The 23,079-nt window shown below is 31.4% G+C and overlaps 6 protein-coding genes across 6 annotated transcripts; 4 read left to right on the forward strand and 2 right to left on the reverse strand.

Moving 5' to 3' along the window:
* Positions 1-884: 884 nt before the first annotated feature.
* AK88_00706 (uncharacterized protein) lies at positions 885-1,701 on the forward strand (the record flags this gene model as incomplete). The annotated part of the gene is made up of 2 exons (XM_012478352.1): positions 885-971; positions 1,093-1,701. 2 exons carry the CDS (start codon positions 885-887, stop codon positions 1,699-1,701), a joined length of 696 nt encoding a protein of 231 aa, XP_012333775.1.
* Positions 1,702-8,176: 6,475 nt separating this feature from the next.
* On the forward strand, positions 8,177-10,071 carry AK88_00707 (uncharacterized protein; the record flags this gene model as incomplete). Its single annotated transcript, XM_012478353.1, has 2 exons — positions 8,177-8,371; positions 8,572-10,071. 2 exons carry the CDS (start codon positions 8,177-8,179, stop codon positions 10,069-10,071), a joined length of 1,695 nt encoding a protein of 564 aa, XP_012333776.1.
* A 2,028-nt stretch (positions 10,072-12,099) lies between these two features.
* AK88_00708 (uncharacterized protein) lies at positions 12,100-12,949 on the reverse strand (the record flags this gene model as incomplete). The annotated part of the gene is made up of 2 exons (XM_012478354.1): positions 12,100-12,489; positions 12,776-12,949. 2 exons carry the CDS (start codon positions 12,947-12,949, stop codon positions 12,100-12,102), a joined length of 564 nt encoding a protein of 187 aa, XP_012333777.1.
* Positions 12,950-14,325: 1,376 nt separating this feature from the next.
* On the reverse strand, positions 14,326-15,710 carry AK88_00709 (uncharacterized protein; the record flags this gene model as incomplete). Its single annotated transcript, XM_012478355.1, has 2 exons — positions 14,326-15,291; positions 15,513-15,710. 2 exons carry the CDS (start codon positions 15,708-15,710, stop codon positions 14,326-14,328), a joined length of 1,164 nt encoding a protein of 387 aa, XP_012333778.1.
* A 3,141-nt stretch (positions 15,711-18,851) lies between these two features.
* AK88_00710 (uncharacterized protein) lies at positions 18,852-19,265 on the forward strand (the record flags this gene model as incomplete). The annotated part of the gene is made up of 1 exon (XM_012478356.1): positions 18,852-19,265. One exon carries the CDS (start codon positions 18,852-18,854, stop codon positions 19,263-19,265), a length of 414 nt encoding a protein of 137 aa, XP_012333779.1.
* Positions 19,266-21,409: 2,144 nt separating this feature from the next.
* Positions 21,410-22,935, forward strand: AK88_00711 (uncharacterized protein; the record flags this gene model as incomplete). The annotated part of the gene is made up of 2 exons (XM_012478357.1): positions 21,410-21,580; positions 21,823-22,935. 2 exons carry the CDS (start codon positions 21,410-21,412, stop codon positions 22,933-22,935), a joined length of 1,284 nt encoding a protein of 427 aa, XP_012333780.1.
* Positions 22,936-23,079: the final 144 nt, after the last annotated feature.

The raw sequence follows: 23,079 nt of genomic DNA on the forward strand, positions 1-23,079 counted from the left end.
TGGAACTATATTATATACGAAGCTATATTTCTTAATGTTAACTCAAACATTCTTAAGAGCAATAAATTAATAAGCAAAAATATATAACTCATGGAACATTGTTATAAAAATCATACTACTTGGAAAAAATATGCACTAATATTCTTCACATAATATATTTCGGGTGCTTGCTATATAAAAAACTTAATACTATTTTATACGCTTAATCCTTCATATGGTTAAATATTTGTAAGAGCATAATATGATGTATTTTAATAAAATTATTCCTTTTTAAAAAAATAATTCTCTTGTGCTTTTTGCAATTATAAAAGCAAGTTCCGCTATAAAACAATTATACCCCTTTGCTTAACAAACCATAATGTATAAAGGCAGATTATGTGTTCTATAAAATAGCCAAATTCGTTTACTGATGGTTTATCTTAATTTTCATCCCCCTGCAATATATGATATATAAATCACATGTATGCCAAATTTAAGTGCTTCCTTTTCTTCTGCTGCAAAATAGAAATAATTTTAATACACCTTTTCCTATAAAATGATAATAAATAAAACTAATTTGAATTATTCCACTATAAAAAAATTAATTCCATAATTGTAAATATAACATTCTATCCATTTATGCAAATTCCAAATATATAACTTCTTGCTTTTTAAAGTAACATCATATGAGAAAAATATGGAAGGAAGAATATTCTTGGACTTCTTATAATATATCTTCTTCTGCTTCAATTAACACTAAGACCCTATGTTATAAAATTTTGTATATAGTGATATATAAAAAAATGCAAAATTCTGCAATATTCCTCTAATTATACAAGTTCTTGCATAATAAGGTTTATGTATATATCCAACAATTTCTACAAAGATATTCTAGTGTTATACCCATGAAATACAATATAAGGAAGAACCTTATTATTAAATGTGTTGCACTCATATTTTTCATTTGGATATATCATAAATACAATGATGAAGTACTATAAGAGCATTCTATTTATTCTATATTTTTCATACACATGATTGTGCTGCATGAATAATATTTTTTGTTTTTCCTGTATAAACATAGATGACGTTATATATTATTTTTCTATTTAGGCTTCCGTGAACAAGGGATTGAAACATATCCCTAATGGTAGGAATTCCTTATGCATTCCAGAATATAGGTCATTGGCAGAGAAGGAAAAAAGAACGGGACTTTTCGACACAGAACAACAGGATTTTTTATTAAAACACATGGATAAGGGAATGTCCAAATATGGCAGTTATGATTCCATATTCGTTGATGAGTTGCCGGAAAACTCAATTAATTCGGAAATTCATAAGAAACAATTTACTCATAAATATGTTAAGGGGAAGCGATTCAGAAAACTATATGCTTTTTTTGAAGAAATATGTGATATGATTGATAGAATAAATGAAAACGAAGAAGATAGTAAAGATTATCTTATAAGAATAATAAGAAGCACAGTTAGAAAATGGGGTACACGAAAGGTTGCAACAGTGTGCTCAATTCCATTAATTGTAATATTACCAATTATAATTATAACAGGCGTGCTTTCCGAATTATCTGCAGGCTTCTTCATCCTATATGGTATTGCTTTCACATTCATGTCATACGTATTTATATTCTCGATGGCAGTTACCATCATTAGCCTTGTGAAATCATTACAGATTATAAGACAGCATAGGCGCACTAAATTTTAGGGAATATTGCCCTTCTTAGGAAAATACATTATTTGCCTAAAGAGTATTAGTAATATATGGAACAATGCGTTAATATGGTACAAATGCAATGACCATATAGAAAATATGATTGTACGCATACTTTAAGTATAACACAGCAATTTCATGTACACGATGATATTTGTACTTTCCGGTTCTACGACCATCCTCCTTGTGATGCACAATCATAGTAATACGGGAATTAAATTCCCGTTGCTATATATAATATTATAAATTAACCTACATAATTAATTTATTAATCATTTGTTCACACAATGAAAGTACATTTTTTTCTCATGAGAAGCAAAATAAGTAATTACATGCAATTTGTCACAAAAGTACATTTGTATTAAAACCAAATTCACATGTATACAATTCACATTTTTGTTTAGTGTGAGCCACATAATGAATTCTTGCGTACATAAGATATATATATCTTTCTATGAATCATTTTTTTCTTAATACATGAATAGTATTCCCTTGTGATAGAAGGAATCTTCGTTTTATATAGGTTCAGTCACATGTACTGAATTCTGTACCTAATACATACGATTATATTCTTCATGTTTTTGTTTTTTTTTATTATAAATATGCGATAATGTAATATTTATTTTTCTGTTGTAAATTAAACTTATATATTTAGATAACATTCTACACTACATAATCTTAATTCCAGTAGACGACGCACATAAATAAGGTGTAGATGAATATATTGTTCAACATTTACCTAATGACATTTGCATGGAGTGAACACACGTATATTTCGCTCAATAAATACTTCAAGTTGCAGCTGCGGTACATTATGTCACGTTAAGCAATGGACAATTTTGTAATTTAAGTTAACGCCTCCAGAGAAAAAATGTGTGTGAATAAAATATATAAGTATATACGAGTACGCATTTTCAACCATATAATTTAACTTCTGATACACATAAAATACAGGGGCGCGTCTCTATATGTTTTCAACAAAAATGCGTTATAACCACGAAGGTAAACACTTTATAGAACGCAAGGAAAACTGCCCATACTACTAAAATTTGGTGGAATTGCCTTTCTCCCCCCACCCCCCCCCGGGCTCCCCCAATATAAAAACAAGGGGGAAATTCTTTTCTGAGAAAAGAGGACAACAACACACGTGCGCATGTAAAGAGTAAGATGATATTTATACGCATTCTAGAGCAAAAAAGGGGTTATATTAGCGCGTAACCGGAAATAGAGGTGTGCGTGCTACTCTCTTTGGTGTGAATTTATTCCAATCTACGGGATGTTTATCTTCCTGCGTGTACGTATATATGTATATGTTTGTTCATATAAGTATATTGTTTTTTCCATAATTCCAACTTCCTGAATGTTGTTCAAAATATATTCATAACACTATTTGCCACATTACACACTGCGTGTTCATGTATTTTATTCAGTTCTGAATCGTTACAGAAATATTACATTGTACTAGCGGTTATTTTGTGTTCTACGACTTTTCAGTTAAAGGAATCGCCATAAATTTTAAGTAACATTTTAGTTATGTTAAAATTCAACCTCTAAAATATATACGCTCACTTGCAACAATAAATATTGCGTCCTATAAATATTAATAATAGTATGCAATATTTAGAAAAATAAAACACCTATCTATAAAATTATATGAACACCCGCTTTATTATGTTATTCCTCTTTAATAGGGTCTAAGGAAAGCGCTAAATGCTGCTTTCTGGTTTCGTAGCCTAATAAAATAACCCTCATCCCCTTACCCGCGCATTGTCCTTATTCTGATTCTAAAGGTCAAGAAACATATTTACTCTTCCAACCCAACCTAAATATAAGCCCCCCCCAAAAAAAACTGCACATTTTAATTCAAACACAATCGTATTATAGAAATTACCCTATAAAAAATATATACACTCGAAACGTCTTAGCACTATATGCCGAATAAACCAGCACAAAATTCTTTTATTTAATATGTAATATAATTCTGCACAAAAAACAATATAAGAAAAAGCAATGATTTCCTACAGAACTTACCCCCTACATTCCGATCTTTCCCTATAATAACTTTTATCTACAACAACACAACAGCATATTTTTCTATATGCATATTTATTTGACCCGTGTTAATAAAATATCCTTGATCATTCTTCCTGTTTGTTAGTTTTCCATCTTCTAATTAAACATGCATTATTCTACCAATTTTAAGTTGAATAAAAATAAAAAGCACGGTTGAAAAAAGGAATGCTCCACATCACACGTCTCGTAAGTGTAATATCTCAAGCCTTCAATTTTCCAACCGCCACAATTAAAATGTGACAATTTTTCGCAAAAGATATATTTTCAGTTTATTCAAATAATTACCTTATTATAATAATACTGCAAACGGAACAAATCTTGCGGCCACGTCTAACAGGAAGCTCAGCAAGAATTACGCATACAACCATAAAAAAAAAGTAATATATCATTCTCGCTGCAATTAAATCTAACAATATCATCAGTTATACATAATATAGAATACTTGCTCCATTTTTAAATATTTACGGTAGAATTAATCTAATTAAATAAAATTCATCGTATGTCATGAAATATAATTTGCTCGAAACAATGCACGAAGCATTGTACACAGTGCCCACCGATCAGGATTTCTCCAAACATTGAACACACAAGTTTTCTCCATCTATTGATCGCTCCGATTCCTTTTGTTCCTAATAAAATCACACATAGTCTATTTGTTTCTTCCTATTATCCTGTAATTTTTACTGCAAATTATTCTTGTCCGTCCTCCCCTATGGGAAGTCGGAAATGTTGTTAAACTGCGACAGCAACAAGTGTTGCAATATACGCATATATATTGTACATAGTTTACTTCATTGCATTACCATCCCATACTTCATATAAGTGACATATGTCCTTTTTCCTCTGATAAACTTTTTACCTTGTCAGAACAGTTGCATGGAACATGAACTTGAAGAGGAACCACAACCCCTTGACCTTACAAAGATCAACGTCTCTAACTACATCCACAAGGAGCCACAAGAATACCACTTCACTCCCTTTCGCGTTTATCTATTCTGATACTTGCCCTATCATGTACTATTTTTGTAAATGCCGCTTCAGTGGTTAGTTAAAAATATGAGCCGCGCTCTAAACAAATTGGAGATACAGCTATATTCCGTCTCTATGTATGTGCACAAATTAAGGTATTTCTTTTTCCCGGAGTACCTATTAATCGCCCCCAATAATTTTCTTCCCTTTTCCTATGTAGACGGCAGACAATAGACCAAACGCTAATGGCTTCGTGTCACCTACCTTAATAGGCCTTGGACAATTAACCATCCAAGAATCAGAAGAATTCAAAAGAATAGCCTGTACTAATTGGATGCTGCGTCTAGAGTCTGATTGGAAACATTTTCACGAATCCTTTGAAGAAGCAAAAACAAAATGGCTTCAAGAAATAGAAAAGGAATGGCAAGGATTTCTTGAACATATCCTAAATAAATGGATTCACTATAACAAAAAAATGGACGCCGAATACTAAATCAACATTCTGGAACAATCTGTACACTGGGATGACCAACAGTGGGAAGAATGGATAACAACAGAAGGACAGCAAATTATGGAACAACCATGGAAAATATGACTTGCTCAGAAGGAAGCACATCCAAACGATTGGGTTGTAAATGAATGGATACTGTGGACAAACTCGCACATTATGCAATGGTCAATGAGTGACTGCAGACTCCAAAAAGAGGCTTCCTGGTCAAATTATGAACATTACAAAATTACAAACATAATACAATGAAAAAAAAGAACAAAATGGAACAACTGGAAACAGCGCTTCCACAGAGACAGGGAAGAGTGGGACGCATGGGTGCGCTCCAAAGAAAATATATATATAAATACTACATGGAATAAATGGAATAAATGGAAAAGGGACAAACGATTTATATATAGTAAATGGGTGCAAATATTTACTAACAAACTGATAAATGAAAGGCAATGGAAAGAATGGCTTAAATTATAACATAATTATATATATAGTACAAACTACCCCAGGAATGCACTGATAAAATGTAAATAACTACATAATGTCATTATTTATTCTGACCCTTCTTTCATTTTTTTTCTTTGTGTTAATTTATGTCCCACAACAATGTATATATGTTTCCGATTCTTTACTGATCGCTGGGGTGAGCTATTTTTATGTTACATAAATATGAACACTTAGTAATGTACATATAAGGTATATAATAATATGTGCTCCCTGCTTATACATAATACGTAGAATTCTCGGAATTATTTTGAAAATAAAAATTTGTGTTCTATGAAACTTAAAGGAGTTCTATGAATAAACGACGTAAATTTCATGTTTTTTCCAACAGAAATTCGAACCACCTTTCACTTAAATTTTATAATAACCTTTTTCTGCAAACTTAAGTATTGCATATGGCTTAACCTAGAAGCATCCACGTCTAACTCTACTGTTTTATTGTACACCTCTATCCATGTCTATGAATATACAACTCCTTAAAAATGAACTATAAAAAAAATATTAGTGTATTCTACAAAGTTCACTTTTCTCTTTAGCTATAATCCATATTTCTATGTCCATTTTGTAATCATCTAAATTACAAAATATTATTATTTAATATATGGTAAAAACAAAAAATATGCCTATTATGTGCGCTTGTTCCCTTATTCTGTTTACTCTCCATTTATCTTATAACGCATTGCACATATACGCATTTATAAAAAGACACAAATGAACATGATTTTATAATTTCTTCTCAAGCTACATTCTTCATTACATGCATTTAGCCATTAACATTACATATATTTTCTTTTTTCTTTCCCTTTGCATTTATGTAAGAAAAAGGTAATTACTTTGGACTCTTTTCTTTTATCATGTGTAGTATAATATTACCATTTGCACAATTCACGAATCCTATTATTAATATTTATTGTACACACGTATATAAGTGTACACAAACATGCTTACACGACAATATTTTATTTATTATATTTACTTGAGAACAAGACAAATGCTTTTAATTTTAATGATAACTACTGAATTTATAAAAGAACAAATCGTAAAATGAAATTATTATTTGTAGAATAAGTCATGCGCAATTTTATGTACACATTGTGTGTACTTTTTTTTTCTTTCACTAAATTGTTGATACAATTATGAATTCAATATATGAAAATTAAAATAAATAAAACTCGTAATTTATATACTTAAAAAGAAATAAAGTTTTCGCATTTTTGTTAGGTTTTCCTAATGTCCCGTAATTTCTTCTTAACGTTAAATTTTAATTCAATCTATTCCTTCTTTCAGTGAATCCAAAAAAAAAGAATAGAATCAAGATTCCTTTGCAACCTAAATGTTCTTTATGTCCATAAAAAAAAAAGAAAAAAAGAAAAACACCGTCTTTTAAATTCCTAAATATTAATTATGCTTTTAGCAATTTACATTTGCAAGCATTTTTTTGTTCTTGTAAAAACACTAAGGGCCTGCGACTTTTGTACAAATATATTTCCTTTTAATCGTGAAATCCTAGACCAACAGAAAGAATAAATAGTAAAATTGAAACAATGCAAGGGAATAATACTTAAAAACATAAATGCCATAAGGAGCGATACCATAATGTAATGATAAAGGTACATACATAGAGCAAAATCGTAAAATGTATAACTCGTCATATATCTATATAAACAGTTTTTCTGTAAGAACCAATTTAAACAAATCAATACTTAAGTTAAATAAAACGTTCTATATTCATGTTAAAGTAAAATGGTTAGGAAATATATAAAGGGAACACCCCGCCCCAAACCAAAATATATGTATATATTTTTTTATATGCTATAAATAATTTCTGCAAAACTAAGTTGCCTCCATTTTTTTAATATATTCTTTTTAGGGGTACGCTAAAAAAGTAAGGATAAAAATATTTTTCAAAAGTGTAAAATGTTTCCTTAATACGTATGTACCCTGGGCCCTTCAACATTCATAATTATTTTTATTTTATACTGCTATATTTTATTTTCTTCTCATATATTAAAAGGAACATAAACATATAGGAGTAGTATACTTTTTATTTATATTTTTTCCCATACAAAATTATTATAATAATAAAATGTACCATGTTTTTTATTGTATCTGTTTTTTAATTAAATTCATATATAATATGAATTTAATATATTCCTTTATTAATAATTACTAAGGGAACATACTTGAATTACAATTTAAATAGAATATATACATATATTGGATATTATTTTTTTCTTCCCCTTGTTACTGTTCTCATTTGATTTATTGTATTAATATGAGAAAAGAGTAAGGATTTTATATTTTGTTTTAGATAATTAGGAACATAGAAAATAACTTAGCATTTATATATATATTATCATTAATCCTCTTCCTTTTTTCTTTTTTGTTTTTTCCTTAATATATATATATATATATCTTAAAATGCTAAATTCTCACAAAAAGACAGTCGCACTAGCAGGGAAATCTAAGTATACCTATAAGAACAACTCCCAGAGTTATGTTCCTGATGATACAAAGAGAATAAGAAATAAATGTAACGGAAACAATGGAAGAAACTTCATGCCATCTCGCGTTATGAGTGCCCTCTTACTAATCATACTATGTGCTGTACTAAAGGTAACAGGTTGAAACAAAAGCGTATGTAACACTTACGGTGTATATTGTTTTGTCCTAATTTAGCTGTTATTTTCCCTTTTTTCCATATTCTCAATTCACGTTTTCGCCCCTGCCTATGAAGTATCATATATATATATATATCGTCCTAGATCAATCAACTATATTTTGCTACATTTCTATTTCCTAAATTCTCCTTGCAGAATGAGTGTACATATGCAAATGAAGCTGCATTAAGGCGTAATGCATCCAGGCAGTTGTCTGAAATGAAAGATTATTCAAAGGGATATAAGGATAATAAATGCAAAAGAAATGACAGATATTGTTTTCCAGACGAACAATTTCACAACATGCGTGAGGATGGAATGGCACATCGTGGCAGGGAATCCAGAATTAAAATGTCATCTCATGAGGAATGGGATGGAGAGAGAGGCTTACATCATCCAAGAAATAGAGACATGAATATGGGTATGCATAGAGATGTGGAACACGATAGGAGAAGAAGTAGATACAGAGATGATGTAGATGAGGAAATGGATATGGAAAGAGCAGACAGAAGAAGAAACAGAAACAGAGGAGAAATGGACGAGGAAATGGAAAGATATAATAGAAGGAGAAGAGATAAAGGTAGAGACATGAATAGAGACGACGGTGATTACATGTACGAAAGAGGAAGAGAAATGTACCTAGGCAGGGACATAGACGAAATGGGCAGAAGAAGATATAGGGAAGAAATGGACACAAGAACACGTAGGGATGCAATGGGCCCAGGAAGAGATAGAGACGAAATCGGCCGAGGAAGAGATAGGGATGACATGGGCCCAGGAAGAGATAGATATGAAATGGGCCCAGGAAGAGATAGAGAGGAAATCGGCCGAGGAAGAGATAGAGATGAAATGGGCCCAGGAAGAGATAGATATGAAATGGGCCCAGGAAGACATAGGGATGACATGGGCCCAGGAAGAGAAAATGCAAGACAGGAATTGGACCATGGAAATAAACAAGAACCAGAAATGCCAGTAAAACTGGGGCGAGAAGTAGGTAGAATATTGCCTAGAGGAGATATGGCTCTAGAATTGGAAAGAAGAAGAAAAGGAACAGGCGGAGATATGGACGAAGAAGTAGACAGGGATGAGGGAAAAAGAGAAAAAGAAAAGAGTACGGATGTGGAAAGTGGCATGAATAAAAGACCAAGTGAAAACAAAAATATGCCACCAGTTTCTGATGTAAAAGAATTGGATACAACTAACTCAACAGATATTAATTTTCATGTTACCGAATCCGAAATTGCCCAAATGATTGATGAATTACAAGATTACGTAAAGGTCGATGACATGTTTTTACTATTTAACTTTGTGAACAATAATGAAAAAAATAAATATATTAAAATGCAATTAGGAGTTGTTAGAATGTGTGAAACTTTAGCCCAATATTACAAAATCCCACACCACTATAAAACTAGACAATGGGCCAAATCTTACCACGGAATGACAGAACAATTATTGCATAACGAAAAAAAGTCCTACAACAAGTTATGCACATTCGTTCAAAATGGAAACAGCTCCCACGTAGCTTTTGTTGAATTCTTAAATGAATTAGTAGGAATATGGACTAGTTGTACCAAAGAAATGGAAAAATATTGGAAAAGTTATTTAACAAACAAATTCAAGGTGTACTGGGAAACTAAGAATGTAGATGTATAAGAAAAGAGCTAACACAAGAAACTTGATTTTGTGGGATTACAAATATTATGATTTTCTAAAGTGCACATCATGCACATAATCACGGTTCCCCAATTAGAAAAAATAACCACATTTTATTATAGATATACACACATAGAAAAATTGAGGAATTACAGATAGGGTCCAAAGCCACCGCTTTCCTACAGAAGGCATTACGGAACATAGATACTACGCATATTTTGCTTCCTTATTCCATGATTATGACAATTAAAAACGCATTCTTATTTTAGTTGTAAACAAAATTAGATAACACATTTGTACTAATATGACGAGCTTTTCTATTTTCATATGGTTCATATATAATCAGTAATTTGTGCAGAATGAATAATACGATTCCTGCAAATCATTTATTGGATATGATAGTATATCTCCATTGTAGAAGTATTATATCAATATTATTCCCAAGTGTTATTCAATATAATATATTTTTCTTATTTTTCCATTTTAGCTTTACTTTGAACGAGGAATATGTATATATGTATTAACAATAATTTATAGCCTTCTTTATTTATTTCCATTTTTTAACATTTCTGTTAACATATTTTGTTCATAGATATTTTAAATATCCATTATATATGTATGAAGATTTATCTGCATGTTTGTATAGATTGTGTATATTAAGCACATGTATATGCATACATATGCAGAATATTTATATATAAACTATTTGACTTATTCCCCCTTTTACTAAATTCCATGTGTGTTGTTTTAGTTTCTAGTTTCATTGCATACTAAAAAAACTACTTGTACTTTTTATAATATAATATCATATTTTATATTTAATTATTATAAAAGGTAAATAGCGATTTAAACAAAATATGCACACCTTGTTAAGCTTCCTGTATCCACATGCAACAACATATATAAGCAAGAAAAAAAAATCCCATTTAAGGATTTCTTATATGTTAAAGGCATAAGGCAAGAATTGGGCGATTATTCACTTCGCGTAGTGTTACCGGATGGTGATATTTGGGATGCATATACATGCAAACATATACAGTGCACATGTTTCTGTCTTCAAATGTACAGCGAAGGAACAGGAACCATATGTATTTGTGCAGTTGTAGTACTTGGTAGACGTGCTTTGTTTTAATTTATCCTATAAGGGAGCCACACAAATTACATGGATAAAGCAATTCTGACGAAAGCTTATTGCATATAATCCATTCAGTAAAAACAAATTACACGGGAAAAACTAATTCCCTTGAAACGCCAAAAAAATTTAAATAGAATCTTCCAAAACGTCAGAACATCTGTGGTAGCATGTCCCATTTGTACCTTTTTAAATTATTTATATTTCATAGAAATAAGTTGTTAAACAAATTAAAAGATAAAACAAGACATAGCTTAAAAGGTGCTACTGGCATATTTCAAAAAAGAAAAAATAAGTAACTGAAAAAATAAAAAAGATAAATACTGTTATAATGAAATAGTATGACAGACAGATTAAGGAGTAACTAAAAAAATTATAAATAAAAGATCACAAAACCCGTTTTAAGCATTACGAGTATTATAATCAAGCGTGAGAAAAAAAAAAATTAAATTTTAAAAAATGTGAAAAAGCAATACAGAAAATTTTTTGACACAAAAAAATAAAATAATGACATTTTTTTTTTTTCTTGTTTACACTATAAAAATATATTGGGTTGTGGAAAAACTCAACATATTCTTCAATGTATCAATTAATACGCGCATAACGTATGCTATGAAACGGTGATGCTACACATGATTGCTTCTAACATATTTATAAAAATATGTTTACATGTCTTATAACAAGAGAATATTCTTTTTGCTTGTATCGTCAAAACATTATCCATAAAATATGTTCACAAATATGAAAAAAACAAAAGTACTGCTGCTTCTCCTCTTTTTCAACATTTGCAAAATTGCAACATTGTGTGTAAATGTAAATTATAAATATGTTTAAGACAATTCTCGTTAAAAGCATTTTTTTGCCCACCCGGGTACACGTTTCTTTAAAAAAGGATTCTAAAAAGAACTCATAGAATTCTCATCATTTTCTTCTCGGCATTTTCTAAACAATTTATAATATAATTTATCTTTATGCTTAGCATCAATTTTTTCCATATATGAATATAAAATCGATTTAATTTTCTCTTTTTCGCTATTAACATATTCATTGGTTGCATCACTTAAACTGCTTTTTATATGTTCCTTCCGTATGTCATTATTAATTAAACAACTGTCCATTAAATCTGCATTTATTACATTATCTTCTGTTGCGTCGTCTTTTGTTAAATCATCTTTTAATGTTTGGAACGGAGTACCCTCATACAGGGATCTGTTGGTCCTTAAATCAATTATGTCACTGCTACCATCCCTGGGTCTTATCTTGTAGCCACATTGTTCAAATGACTCCTGACAGAAGGACCGTGCAAAATGAGTTTTCATTAATAAGACATTTATGTCTTTTTGACGGAGCACCCATATAGAACAGTCATCACATCGCATCCGTGAGCACACACATGAAAAAGAGAATACATATATATATGCATTCAGTTATACACGTGAACCCTCGCTCTCATTCGCTTATCAGTCTATCCCCTTAGCCATCTACGTGCGATATACGTACAGCCAAACGGAACATCACAACCTAATGGCGTCCCCATGTCCCTACCTCATTAAAAAATTGATACGTCCATACCAATGCGGCAAGGGTAAATATTTTATTCAACACAAAAGTATTCTTTTTTTCTCTGTTACTGTACCTTGTTACTGATGGTTTCACACGTGTAGACTCTCCACCGTGATATACTTGCTGATTATTCACGTGCCATGTTAAAATATGTTCTCTGTTATTATAAGGTTTTTTTTCCATCCTATAATTGTTTTTTAAGAGGGATGCTTTTTACTACTCTAAAAATAATATGTCCATAAAAGCAATGTTTAATTTTACCCGTACATATAAACTATACCTACAACATATATTGTTTTTTTCTTCCATCTAAATTATTACAAAAAAAAAAATATATTCGCTTAAATATAGTATTTAAAAATTAAAACTGGTACAATGTCTAATTTATGATAAAGATTTATAAAGGGAAAAAATTAAACGAAAAACAAAATTAGTGTTAACATTGTATTTCTCTTTTTTTAAAAGTTACTTTTTTAAATGCTATCTTATGTAAATTGGTTTACCCGCAGGCTAACAATATTTTCTTCCACAAAATAAATAGTGGGTTATACGTTACGCGACAAATGTTCATAAATACAAACGTAATATATATATATTTGAAGAATAGAATAAAATTATGCCATGCTGCTAGCTTCTTTCCGCGGCGTTTTCTCGCAAAGACAAACTTACATTTAAATACTGTGAAGATTTATAAGAACAGACTCAAATTAAATAAAACTGCGTATATGTTTAATAACCTCGTAAACGTAATTAAAATTTTTTGATGGTTATCTCGTGCTCTTAATACTTATATAAATTCTTTCTTACCATGGGAAGAAAGTTTTAACAAGAATTATGCACCAGATAAATTTAGAATTTATCCACGGAACTTAAGAAAAACTTGCGATGGAAGGCTGCAATACATATTATATATATATGTATTTTGTGAAAGTAATATGAACACAGCGGGATAACAAACAAATTAGAAAATTAAAAATAAAATTTATATGACGTATAAAAAATATATTTCAAATATGTACCGTGGTTTCATAATAGACATAATATTACAGAACAAATAAAAAAATAGAATATAGTGAAGCAATAAAACATAAACACAATAGAACAATAGAAACAAAGACACGATGTCTTTTTCCTTTTGTCTTTTACAATAAAAAGGTCTTTGCAATACAAAACATTACATGATAACGGTAGGATGGGGCACGAGTAGTATTTGCTCCGCCTTGGAGGACTTCAAATGGGCTACCTGTACATGCATTATTCTAGTGCAAACCGTTCAGCAAAGAGCATAATAATTCATGCATAAAGTTTCTCAGTCGGCAATAATTCTCTCATCTAATTTATCACACTACTGTAGAAATGATTATAAACACACATAATAGATACCCGTCTATTGGCTATTGTGTCTACGGATGGCAAGACTTCTTTGACTTGCTGTTCAAATGTGTCTGAACTCATCATATTTTTAAGAATTCCTTGGTCTTCCATTACAACAGTTTCTACACATAACACATTGCTGTAGTTATTACAGTCGGAACGTGTTGAGCTTTAGTCTTACTCATTTATTTATAATAATTTATAAATTGGTTTTCTATCGTGTTTTTCCACACAGTTTCTATCCTGGATCGAAAACTGGCCCACTTTTCTCTTTTAGAATTCAGAAAGTAAAAAAAATCCATATTATCCTTTAATCCATCATTAACGAACTGTTTAAAATCTCTGTTATCCATAACAGTCTTTTCCAGTAGTTCATCCGATGAAAAATCAACAATTCTTTTCCATACCGCTAATAAAATATCTTCTGGAATTTTATATTCAAAGGCTAATAATTCGCACCACTCCCATAGATATTTTTGCATAACCTCAAATTTATTAGTCTCAATTTGTAGGAAGCTATTCCATAAATAAAGCATTTCAGCATCGCCCAAATTGCCCTTTAATCTTTTAAGCTTTCTATATAATTCTTCTTCAGTTAACATTTTTCTCGATTCAGACTCTGTATCTGAATCTTCAGAAAGCGATTCATCAGCGTCGAAACGTATAAGATCAGCATCGTCCTGTTTCCTTGACTTTCCAAAATTAAAAAAGCTCTTTACTCGCTTTAACAACTCAATTTCCTCATAATCATCGTCATCGTCATCCTCTTCTTCATCAGAATATTCAAACTCATCCTCTGACCGTCCAGATTGACCTGCTTCTGATTCTACTTCCCATTCGTCTTCGGACACTTCTTCTGATTCATCATCAGGAATTGAAACATGATAAGGCTTATTATCACTTTCATTGGAATCATCGGACCCACCTAAAATCGTTTCTATTTCTTCATATCTGCAACGACCACTTTCTTGTCTTGCTTCCGGCTGAAACGAATTTAAAAATGATTCCCTGATATTTGGCATTCTTCCCCCAAGCCTACCTTTGTCTCCTGGTCGATTATGCGCATTATTTTGTGATAAATTTCTTCCCTCGATATTTCCAAAATTTAATCCGCATCCTACGTCTCCATTATCGTTGCATAAATGGAAAACCTGACCAAAGGAACACCAAAAGGGGAATGATTACATGTCCTTTTAACGTTAAAAGGGCAGCTTCAAATTTGGGAAATTAAAACACCACATGTCCATAGCGGCAGACGTTCGAAGCAGCACACATGTGCAGCAGAAGAAAAAAACAAAGGCGCACAGGATAGTAATATACTTTATTCAGATGGACACACAATAAAAGGATGTGCAGTAGGTCGTTTCATTACCTGCAATATGACACAAATCACAACGACTGATGACACGGCCCATAGCTTAGGTGATAGAAAATGTGTCAGCACATTTCTTCTTGGACTTTTTTTTGTTTGTGTATAAGCCTTAGATCTGCAAGAATTCCTGACGCTGGTTTCCCTTCCACATAGCTGTCTTCTTGATGAAGAAAATATTCCATGGTTAAAATATTCCATATTTCTCTTGTCATATCTGAAAGCCACGACATAACAAAATTCCGACAGAGAGCTTTAACCCCTTAATTTGTCCATATAAATGAAGAACAGAATAAAAATACTTGTACATAAAAAGTGAACAAATATATGAATCAGCTGTCCATTTATACGTAATTATATATTTGCCTAATTTGCATATATTTGTATGTACTTTTGCCTAACGACACAATTTCTTCATAATAGCATGAACACTCTCAATCAAAAACAAAGGGAAAAAATTAAATCAACAAATGTCAGATGTTTCAAACCGAAAAAACAGCTCGTGTTCATTTATATGACTTCTCAAATTAAAACGTTAGGATGGGCATGTTTTAATAGGTACGTTTACATTAAATTAAATGTACTATCTTAAGTTTATATCATAAAAAACAATTTATTATAACTAAAAAATTATGCAACCAGTTTATAAAGCCTAAACTCAACTTATTAAATAGGATGCCCAAGAACAGCTTTTTTCTTTTTCTTTTTTTTTTTTTTTTTAATTTATGATTTTTCTTTCGACCCAAAGGGCATGAAAAAAAAAAAAAATTCTAACATGGTAATGCAACGTGCTATATAATATGTTAACGAATTTAGCGCAAAAAAAGGAATGTCAAAAATGGTTGTATAAAAATTGATTTTTCTATTTAATTTGTTCTAATAAATAATTTATGTAATGAAATCATATTTACCACCAAGTCCGCGGGACCATTTGTAGAACAGTTCTTAAGTAGAGCTACCGCTGTTGAGAAAGCGGACTTTGGGCTTGCGTTCCGCTGTCAAGGGTTTATGCGCATGTGTACAAAAAATATATATATATTTACTACATATATATTTTTAGCACATATTGACTCAAAATATAATTTCCGCTTTTTCATTTTGAATAATTCGCAGCGCAAATCACTTTCAACCAAGCTTGTATCATAAATATGTAGAAAATTGCGTGCCATGTAAAAGTAGAGGCCATTACTTCTACAGGTGTTCCTAACAATTTAATGGTCCCGCCAAAGCTTCATACATACAAATGAGTAAGTGAAACAGCAAATAAACTGTAATTCTCATTTAATTTATATATAATCTGCTTCACATGTGTGGTCCATACGTTACATATGCATTTGAATATTTGCCTGCAGATCTCCTCAATTTGGTTCCAACATGGATTTACTAAATGGACATTCAAGCACATTGGCTATTTTGATCCTTTTATTTTTTCATTTTTTTCCTTTTTCCTTTTTGCAATATTTGCTTGTTTTTCCATTTTGCTTTTCTCACCATCAATTGAGAGGTCTGTAGTTCTAAATCAACTTTAGTGACCGATTTATTGTTATGTGTAATCAAATCTTTACACAAAATAAATTAGTGCACAAAAAATACAAGGCATATTTATTTTTATACAACTTTGTAACCGGCCTAATTTTCCCACAAATACAATGTACATTTTAAAATAAAGATTTGATAATGCCCTGTCCCGCTAGGCAAAGGAGTCAACTGAGAAATAGAATCCTCCCTAAGTGAGAAGCAACAGATATCCATTAATATTTGTACAAAAAAAAAAAAAGGAAAACATTTATTTTGTTATAAATATATAATAAATTTTTACTGACCAATTAATACAATAGTGCAAACACAAAAACAAAAAACACAAATTCCCAATGTTAGGGGACCATCGATAAAAAGCCATTTTCAAATTTGTTCCTACAATATATTATTCCTGTTAATCTTCACACAGATCCGCTTCCCACACTAATAGATTAGTGCTTAAAATAATTGAAGGTGTAAATTTGCTGTTCATTTATCCCCACGTATAAGTACATATATTAAATCGCATGAGCATAGTAGAAACCACTAGAACAAATTTGTATTGCTATAAAATTACGAGCTTTTTTTTTTCGTCTAATTACCCGTCGTACAATATGATTATATTTTACTACATTCACTAAATAAATAAATATATATATTTATATGTCATATGTGGTAAGTCCTTATGAAAGAAATCATTCTTGTGTGCGAACACACGCATATACACACCGTTAGTTAGAGGTCCTGTCCAGGGGAAAATTGTGCTTTTATACACACATATATATTCCTGTTTATACCTACACAATATATACGTCTGCATGAGCATAACAAGAGAACCAACTGAAAATGCTACTTGCAACAAGGTGAGGTAGAACACTGTGCGCACAAATCGACATCACGCAAAAAAATAAAATAAAATGAAAGCTACTCAAATTTTTATAAGTTATTAAATGCATTCTCACGTCACTTAAAATATATGCTTTTTCTTATGAGAAAAACATATTTCACAAGTTCTTTTTAATTATTCCTGGTAACAAAAAAAAACAAAAAAAAAGAACCATTCTGTGTCAACTTGAAAATGAGGATATATGTAGCAACCCGTTAATGTAACCACCCCAAGGTAAATCTATGTATATGTTAGGAACACATTTGTGCTCTGTATTCATAGAGGTACATTCTACGTTTCTATATGTATAACATTATCACCAGCGATCATCCTCAAAAGTTCTCACATGTAAATGTATATACATGAGCACATTTATATATGTACACCCACACTCTTAATAAATGAACAAATGAGCTAACCATAGCAACCTTCTTTAAAGAAACACTTCATATGGTAAGATTATCACTGATAAACAAAATTGATCATAATATTAGAAACATATCTTTGCACACAATGCGCTTCACATAATCCAAGTGTATTGACTTGCTAAGAATATACACATTAAACTCTAATTTCCTTGTCTCTCAATTGTGTAGGCCATATTGTGTAAACAGTTAACTTGCCCACACACAATGATGTTAAAATCGAGCATAGCGTTCCTTTCTATTTTAACCCTCCTCAGGCAGAGAGAAAAAAAAAGTTTTATCAGTTAATACCTAAATGAATATATTATTTGTTTTCACCCTTTAGAGAGAAAAAAAAAAACACAAAAAAAAGGAAAACACATGTATGTTCATACAAATGTGTAAAAGATATATTTTCTAAAAAGCTACAAAAATGCTTCTCTAATTCTTCTGTATATAGCTTCCTTATCCGATCCACATCCTGCAACAAGGAAAGTACCCTTCTCAAGAGACTTCTCAAAGTCAGGTGTAAGGATGAAAAACCAAGAGGTTGCTCTTAAACCAAATTATGTCAAGGGACGGCAAGAAAAGAAGAAAGACAAACAAGATGATTATACACAAAATAACATTGATTTTTACAACGAATTGCGAAGCGCTTTAAGAACCAATGTAAAAAACATTTTGAAATATGAAAGCACAAAAAATGAACACATGACTTCTGCAACTCAACAGAAGGAAGAACAAGAATGGAATGATAAAAGAATGCTTAGGGGTCAGTTAAAAATGTTCCCACAGTACGATTTAAAAAGCTTGCTAAGTAGGGACAAGAAAGACTACGAAATTGTTGAATTAGAACAAGCAGCGCAACCGAAAGAGGGAAAAGAGAAAGAGAAAGAAAAGGAAAAAAAAGAAAAAGAAGGAATTATACTTATTATTACCCACTTATGATCTGCTTACACCACGTAAGAAGACATATATTATGTCTACCACTTCTTATTAAAGGGTTTAAATAATCTAACAGACAAAAAAAACATGCGTGTTTAGTGAGCACAGACCTTTTTGCTTTTTGTGAAGAACATTTATTTGATAAACAGCTGCGCGGGTTACAAATTTCTCAATAGAGGAAAAAAATGTTATAACAAAAAAAGGGTTCAGAACGAGCATATTATATAAGTACATATATATATATATATTATGTACCTATATCTTTATACCTTCTCTAATTCTGATCTATATATTCGCAACCCAACATTTAAACATAAGTTGCTGTTTTCAACGATGCAGGAATTATGATTATGCCAATACATTTTTTTTTTTTTATTTTACTATAATTGGGTGACACGCAATTTATATAATAAATTTATTTATCGATTTTCGTCCCTTTTCATATGAAAAAGATTCGTCTTCTCTGTGCTTACCACAGAAATTATTATAAAAATGCAAAACACGGCAAAAATCGGCTGCAACTTTTTGGTGGCACATCAAAGGGCGCACGGGATCATATTAATATGAATACATTTGAATGATTAATGCCGCCTGTGTTTGTCGGGGCTGAAGTCCAACCATTTTAAACAACAATTAAATAATATATCGCATAAGGGAAGCCATAAAATGCCACCTTCGGACGTATCTCCATCCAGTATACAAGCGTGCGTTTTTGTTCTGCCTTTTCTGGTTTTCTATTTTTGTATTCATCTTCACCTAGTCTATCCAAATATACTCTTTTTTGGGTGGCACCCTTAGTAATTATCACTGTGTCATATGTATAAATATATATAGACATTTATAAAAAGAACTGCGCTAGGAAATGATACAATTTAAAAAAAAAAAAAAATACAAAATAATGAGAAAGGAACATTATATATAAAGAAAGGAGAGAGCAAACGTTTTCTATGCCTATTTTATATTATAATAACCATAAAAACTGAAGCTTATATCCTTTTATTCATATATATTAGGTTATACGCTTCATTTCGTTACTTGGCCATTTCAACTTTTTGTCATTTTTTTTTTTTTTTTCCTCCTGATTATTAGATTATCCATAAAAGATTCTATGAATAATTATATATTATATTACCAATTTGAATCTCGTGCATGCAATGCCTAAATTCATAGATCTTTGTAACCTGTGATTCACAAAGGTTCAGTAGAAATAAGCGTGGTGCGAATTTAAATTCGCCTCATATTATGACCACCATATTAATTTGCAGCAACGGCTGAGACATTTTACCATTAATAAAGTTTAAACATGAAAATTAAATTTTTTCGTAACTCTTGCAATATACTTCGTTTGGCCGTAAAAGTGCATTTGTGACTTTGAATTTTTATTTATTGTGATGCAAGAAAAATACAAAAACGCGTTTACATAAAATTAACGCAAATGTACTTGGGGTTGTTAGTGTTATTATACGCTTGTGATGTTGTACATATATACATATATTTCTGTTATGGTTACTTTTTTATGATGAGCCAGAGCCAATTTGTTCCAACTTGTTTCTTCTCCTTCTACTTAGTCTAGTAGAAGGGTAGTGACAATGCAGGGGCCGAATTAAACTTCGACCGCTGTACTTAGAAAAGCGTTAATGTTGACTACATCAGTAAAACATGCGCGATATTATTTTTCCTTTTTTACTGAAGCATTGTTTTTTTGTGAAGTGATTTTGCTCTTGAAAGGGATTAAAATGAATATACACAAATAAGTGCCTACATATAAATATATATTTAATATATATGCATATTTGATGTATGCCCCCGCGTTGCTATTTGATTGTATTATTGCCACGCCGCTTTTGAGTACAGTTGGCGCAATGTGCAACTATTTGTCCTAATTCGTTTTTTTCCCCATTCATATCTTGCCTTTTTTGGTGGTTTTTAGTTTTTCCTCGTTTTCACATGTATTTCCATTTTTCACATTTTTTTGTTTTGTTTATCCTGAAAGAAAGCATCACATCATTCCCTCTTCGTCTTTCACAAAAACGGGATATAGAAATGGGCAATGCACGTGAAAAAAAGGAGCCCATAAGTATTATTGCTCTTTTAAAAATTAAGAATTTGTAAAGTATATCTACCCAAACTGACCAACAGAAAAAGCTATGGAGGGAGCTTATGATATAAGCAAGTGCATTATAGACGCCATATGTTCTCCAAATAGCAAACAGCTAGAAGGTGTCAATCCAGCAGTAAAATTCGATGGGAACTGTACGTACAATTGGCATGTTGTCTCCTTATGCTTTTTTCTCGTTTTAATTAATTATATATACACGGTAAGAGAGCGAGCAGCCTTAACTGTTCTTACGTTTGCACATGTACACATGTGTTCCCCTTTGCGCGGGCTTTGCCACCCTTTAAATAAAAGTGGCATATTTAAAATGTGAGGGAAATTCCATTAGGAAAAGAAAAAAAAAAATTTACTGGGAAAATCAAAGCGTGCTTGTTGGACAACCATTTCGAGCTATACATATAACAACCCCCCCCCCCCCCCCTTTCTCTTCTTTCAAATTTTCAGTTCCTTAATACAAGGTCGAACACACAATCCATAGAATCAAAACCGAAACCGGAGGACAGTGACCACGATGACCACGATGATGAAGAAGAAGATGACGATGTGCCTGATGTTGAGCATTGCAGTGCCAGTGATAAGGAGGATAACTTAAAAGAAAAAAAAGAAAAAGAAGCAGAAACGGATAAACAGAATGAGAAGCATATGTCAGAAGGAATGGAACAAATGAAAACACCTACAATTGAACCAAATGTACAAAAACATCAAGCACTTCTGACAAATCTGGAAGACATGCCGGAAGAGGAATTAGAGGAATGGAAAAACCAAGAATGGAAAAAATATATGATCAATGTCGAAGAAGAATGGCAATTTTTAAATTTGTGTATAGAACAAGAAAGACAAAACTGGATTGATAGTAAAGACAAGGAATTAGAAAACTGGATGAAGAAAATGGAAAATAAATGGATGGACATAGATAATATAGGTAAAGAACACCAATGCACGTTTATAAAGAGTGACCTCAAAGATGATGACCAAAGTCATTTGAAAGAAAGATTAAAACACGAAGTAAAGAATTCTATCTATCGCGATTGGAAAAATTGGATACGAGATAATGAGTCCTACTTAAATACATGGCTAATAAAACAGTGGACAGAATGGAGAAACAACAAAATACTTAACTTTCTCATGGCTGAATGGAGACTACAAGAGGATGAATACTGGACTGAGTGGGAACAAACAGAAACGTGGAAATGGTTACAGTTCAATAAGAGGAGAAAATGGCTAACATGGAAAAACAGAGTTTCTAATGAAAAACAAGAATGGGAAAATTGGGTAAAAATTAAAGAACAACGAGTTATATACAATAAATATAAAAAATGGACCCTATGGATTAATGCAAAAAAACGTTCAATTAATCAATGGGTAGAATGGCTCGCTGACAAATGCGTAAATGACTCCAGATGGAACACATGGATTAAAGAAAAATATAAGGAATTGGTGCTACAAGAGAACATGGAAAGAGCAGAATTAATGAAAAAATTGAAAAATAGAAAAACCCATCAAGCTTCCACATTTTTATCCCTTAATGATAAACTTGAATCCGTAGACGAAGCTTAGGAAGATAATGTTCTTGGTCTATACACAAAACTCAGCCAAAAGTTCTAAATAGATTAAAAGTGTTCCAAATTTTGCGCCTTACGAAAGGGTAGGAAGTTCAAAATAGACATGTACGTTTTTTCTCCGTCATACACAATGTACCCA

This window comes from Plasmodium fragile (assembly GCF_000956335.1).
Source record: "Plasmodium fragile strain nilgiri unplaced genomic scaffold supercont1.6, whole genome shotgun sequence".
Taxonomy (NCBI): Eukaryota; Apicomplexa; class Aconoidasida; order Haemosporida; family Plasmodiidae; genus Plasmodium; species Plasmodium fragile.